Source organism: Hylobates moloch, unplaced genomic scaffold, assembly GCF_009828535.3.
Source record: "Hylobates moloch isolate HMO894 unplaced genomic scaffold, HMol_V3 SCAFFOLD_11, whole genome shotgun sequence".
Lineage (NCBI taxonomy): Eukaryota > Metazoa > Chordata > Mammalia > Primates > Hylobatidae > Hylobates > Hylobates moloch.
Window position 1 is genome coordinate 26,093,360 of NW_026652286.1, and position 4,261 is coordinate 26,097,620.

At 34.9% G+C, this 4,261-nt stretch overlaps 1 protein-coding gene across 2 annotated transcripts in view; it reads right to left on the reverse strand.

The window, feature by feature from the left end:
• Positions 1 to 877: 877 nt before the first annotated feature.
• The window catches only part of NELL1 (neural EGFL like 1), a 934,274-nt gene continuing 930,890 nt past the window's right edge, over positions 878 to 4,261 (reverse strand). For both annotated transcript variants that reach the window (XM_032166405.2, XM_032166404.2), the window contains 2 exons: positions 3,316 to 3,540; positions 878 to 1,746 (listed from right to left, as the gene is read on the reverse strand). In XM_032166405.2, coding sequence (XP_032022296.1) covers positions 1,696 to 1,746; positions 3,316 to 3,540 — 276 coding nt within the window. In that variant the 3' untranslated portion in view covers positions 878 to 1,695. The remainder of the gene's footprint in view (positions 1,747 to 3,315; positions 3,541 to 4,261) is intronic.

The window sequence follows — 4,261 nt, forward strand, 5'->3', positions numbered from 1 at the left end:
CAAATAATTCTTATGTCTTTGTTTTTTTCAACAAAAATTGAAAAGATTTTTTTAATTGTTGTAAATTTTTCAAAAAATTATATTAAAATTCTCTTCAAGGTTCCATTTAGGGAATTAAAACAGAGATGTGTTCTAATTTTTATTAGAAATTAGATATTATATCAGTCTTTGTCAAATGTAGTATTTAAACTGTTATCATAATTCAATACATAAAATTGATTTTATGTAATGAACTTCATCTTCACAAAAAAATATTGGGTATCATTTCCACTGGACAAATACCAATGAATAATAGTTGTGTAAGCATGTAATTTTAAATTAATAATTTGGCTAATATTTGATATTAAATTTTTTTAGCATGACTGACTTAACAAGTCAGGTCTTCTTTTAAGTTGGGGAGTGAATGAGACTCCAAAAACCAACTTAATTCAGAGTAATGACGAATTCAAGAGCTGTAGGTATCACAAACCACCGAGATGTGATTTACCTGAAACTACAACCAAGCTTGAATTCTCAGCTCAGATATAATGTCATTTGCGCATTTTATTCATTTTGTAAAACTTAATAACTGCCAATTCTTAAAAATATGATATTGGCTCAAGTGGAAACATTCACTGTTCTAAAATAACTTCTGAGTATACAAATAGATTTTTTTTAAAGGTGTCTCCTTCATGTATATGAGAGGCAATGTAGTTTAGTAGAAAAAGCACTGAACAGGAATTAGGAGACTTGATTACCAAGCCCAACACACTGTAAATCAACTAGTTCTAAACAAATTAGTTGACTGGAATTCCTTAATTCACACTTCTGTAATATAAGGACAACACTTCTGACATGTACTATGATTATACCTTTATTAATAACTAACTGTGACGCTTTATAAATGATCAAGTACTACATAAATCTGACACAAAGGTAATTTTGCTTTCAAAGCCAGGAAAAGCTTTAAGCATTGCTGCTTCTAAATTGCGGGTTAAATTTATTGTTTTTTTATTTTTGCAAGAGAGACAAGAGTTCTCTTTAAAATAATTCTTTGATTATGTTGAGAGACAAGAGTTCTCTTTAAAATAATTATTTGATTATGTTTTTGGTCCTTCCCTTCTTTGTCATACTTGGCTTCAGCCTGTTTAAGCTGAATGAGTAGGCATTTAAGAAGGTTCAGCACTTTGAAATGTATATATAATGCGATTGGACTCTATATACATATTTTCATCAAAACATTTTACAGGGATCTCAGCACTAAGTATGCAGTAGATGGGACAAAAATCACAACAGGCAACTTTATTTTAGAATTTGATCCATAAATCAACAAAATAAATAAAAGTAGCTGAGTCTCTATCATGTTAGTACACAAAATAAATCAAAAAATACATCAACATTTACCATGAGATCATTTAAATGTATTTGCAAATGATCTGATAAGGGAAACATGATTTACAACACGGGAAACTTATTTTAACAACCATTGACTTAAATGCACTGCACTGTAGGTCACCTAGACTAGGTCAGCAAGAATGAGCAAAGTGGTAGGTCCAAAAGGCAACCTCCAAACACCTTCCTCAGATGGAAACTTTGGCAATTATCTGTGGTTAAAAAAACAAAACAAACAAAAAAACCAAACCACCAATTCTTATCGTTAATCACGTTGGATGGTCATTTTGTCCATTCTTCTGGGATGAGTCCATTTTAAATACTTCAATTATTTTGAAGACACTCAAAATCCACAGAACAACAGACTCTTCCATTCTGTACATCAAAGAAACATGTGTTAGCCAGTCGAGACATGGAATATAAATTAGCAGTCTGCAATTTTTATACTCAAAACAAGCTTCTGCATTTTGAGACAAACTTCAAGAAGGCTATAAAAAATGACCAGAAAACAATGTTAGGAAAAAAACTAGAGGAAGAGCAGAAAGAAAGGAAGGACTGGCAGACCCTCCAGGGTACTGCTCACTGGGATTCTGCTAGTAGTTCAATTTCACGCATCACCTGCACTCAATCCCTGCTTGGGAGGCCTCCCTGGGATTTCCAACTTTTCACACGACCTGTTTGCTGTACTTATTCCAAGTGAGATTCTTTCCAAAAATAAATCCCTAAAAGATAGCAATTTGTCATTTAAGAAGCTATTTGAAAGTACCCCCAACAATCTGCAGGCAAGTCCAAGATGGGGTCCAGTAAGGTTTGCATAAAATCTCTCATGGTGACTACGAAGGGGATAGTGCATATTTAGGTATATAAATACTTATAAATTCATTAAAATTTTATGTACTAATATAAATATACCTTTATAATTCCACATAATTATCGAATAAGTAACAGAGGTCTCCATGTGTCCTGGTCATTTAGTTCTCTGGGACTGAAGGTACAGATGGGACCATGGACCTTTTTCTAAATGAAGTGTGATAGTATCCTTTTTCTATTGGGGCTACATCTTAAGATGATACTTTCCCAGAAAAACAAACAAACAAAAAATCTACATTTATAACAGCATAAAGAGGCAAGTTGGGAAGCTTCCACTGATGCTTGAAGCTGAGCCAGGGTTTGACGGGACCAAGTAGACTCCTAGTTTTAACATGTTTAATCATGGGAATCTTAAACAGATGTTTTGGCAGAGATTCGACCCTAACTAATGATTGTTCCAAATCAGCTACCACTCCAGCTCTTCATGAGCTTTGAAGGGAGAGAATGGTCAGTTTTTTAATCTTAATGACACATGAGAATGTCTCATAAAAACTTCTCCAAAAAAGACAGGGAAATAATCACTGTTAATGAAATGCTGTAGCAAGAGCTGCAGGTCCCCACCTTAGGCACTCTGATAATTAAATGAAGCAAGACAACTTGAGAGGACTTTTTTCCCCTAACATTGACAGTTTAATAAAAGAACTTAGAAACTTTTCCAGGATGCAAGGAAGTTGACTGGTTTCCTTCCTTCCTCCCTCCTTCCCTCCCTCCTTCCCTCCTTTTCTTTCTCCTTCCCTTCCTTGTTCTTTCCCTTTCTTTCTTTTCTTTTTATTTAATATGCAGCTCAAAAGAGCCTAAATTGGTCATAATTCAGCCAAGAATCAATTGTCAAAATTATGTAGTTCAAAGACAAGAGCAATACTTTTATTTCATGCCCATTTGGAATTTGCCTTTTTACAGGGTGCAGCTATGATAATATTCATACATATTAAATTCCTATGAGAAGTAAATGTATGCCAGAGTTTCCACCATGTCAATTGAACCTGTGCATTCAAAAACATCAAGGGGTGGACCTCCTGCAAGTGTTCTCTGGCAATTGTTCAAGGCTTCAATAGCCACAGAACATCCAATTACCTTGCATTTACAGGTTGTGCAGGGAGATCCAGCCATCGTCCACACTGAGCCACTAAGCCTTGAAACACCATAGCTGTCCAGGCAAGTTTTTCTGATGTCATAGGCGATGTTATCAGCTAGGCAGGGGTCACTGACACAGCGGGGACAACATTCCCCTTCTAAGATAGCTGTATACTCACAGCTCAAGTTGGGGCAAGTGAGTGGCCAGCAATCTACCTCTCCTTCCTGTAGAGGAAAAGCAAAAAATGTCTCATTATTGTTCCTATGCATAACTTTATTCCCAAAGTCATAGAAGGGGAAAGAGAGCACAGTAATTCTTATCACTGAATGTTTCTAGTTTACACCATTGAGGATATAATACACTTCCTCCTTGAAGACCTACTACAGGTCTCACTTCTTTCAGAATGCTTTTGCTGACCATCTATACTGCAGGACACAGAAAGAACTAGGTGAGCTTCTTTGTGTGCCAAGCACAGCCTATAATTATTTTAACATGATACTTATAATCATATCATAATTAGTACAATTCCACATTAAGTTTTGAGCTTTCAGGCTTTGGGCTTGTTACTTTCTCTCCATCATGTTTAGCACAGTTTTGGTCAATAAAGGCTAATAAATAAATTATAAGGTACTGTCTAGTATATAAAGAGCAATTAATTTCTCTTAAGGTCAAAAGCAGAACCTGAAGCACTATAATATCTCAATCAAATTTAAAGTTAAGATTGGGCAATGTCAAGAGAACCATTTCAGAATGGTTTTTTTTGTGTGTTTGTGTGTGTGTTACAGAAGTGGGATTTTTTTTCTTTTTCTTTTTTTTAACTTCTTTTTATTTTATTATTATACTTTAGGTTTTAGGGTACATGTGCACAATGTGCAGGTTTGTTACATATGTATCCATGTGCCATGTTGGTGTCCTGCACCCATTAACTCGTCATTTAGCATTAGG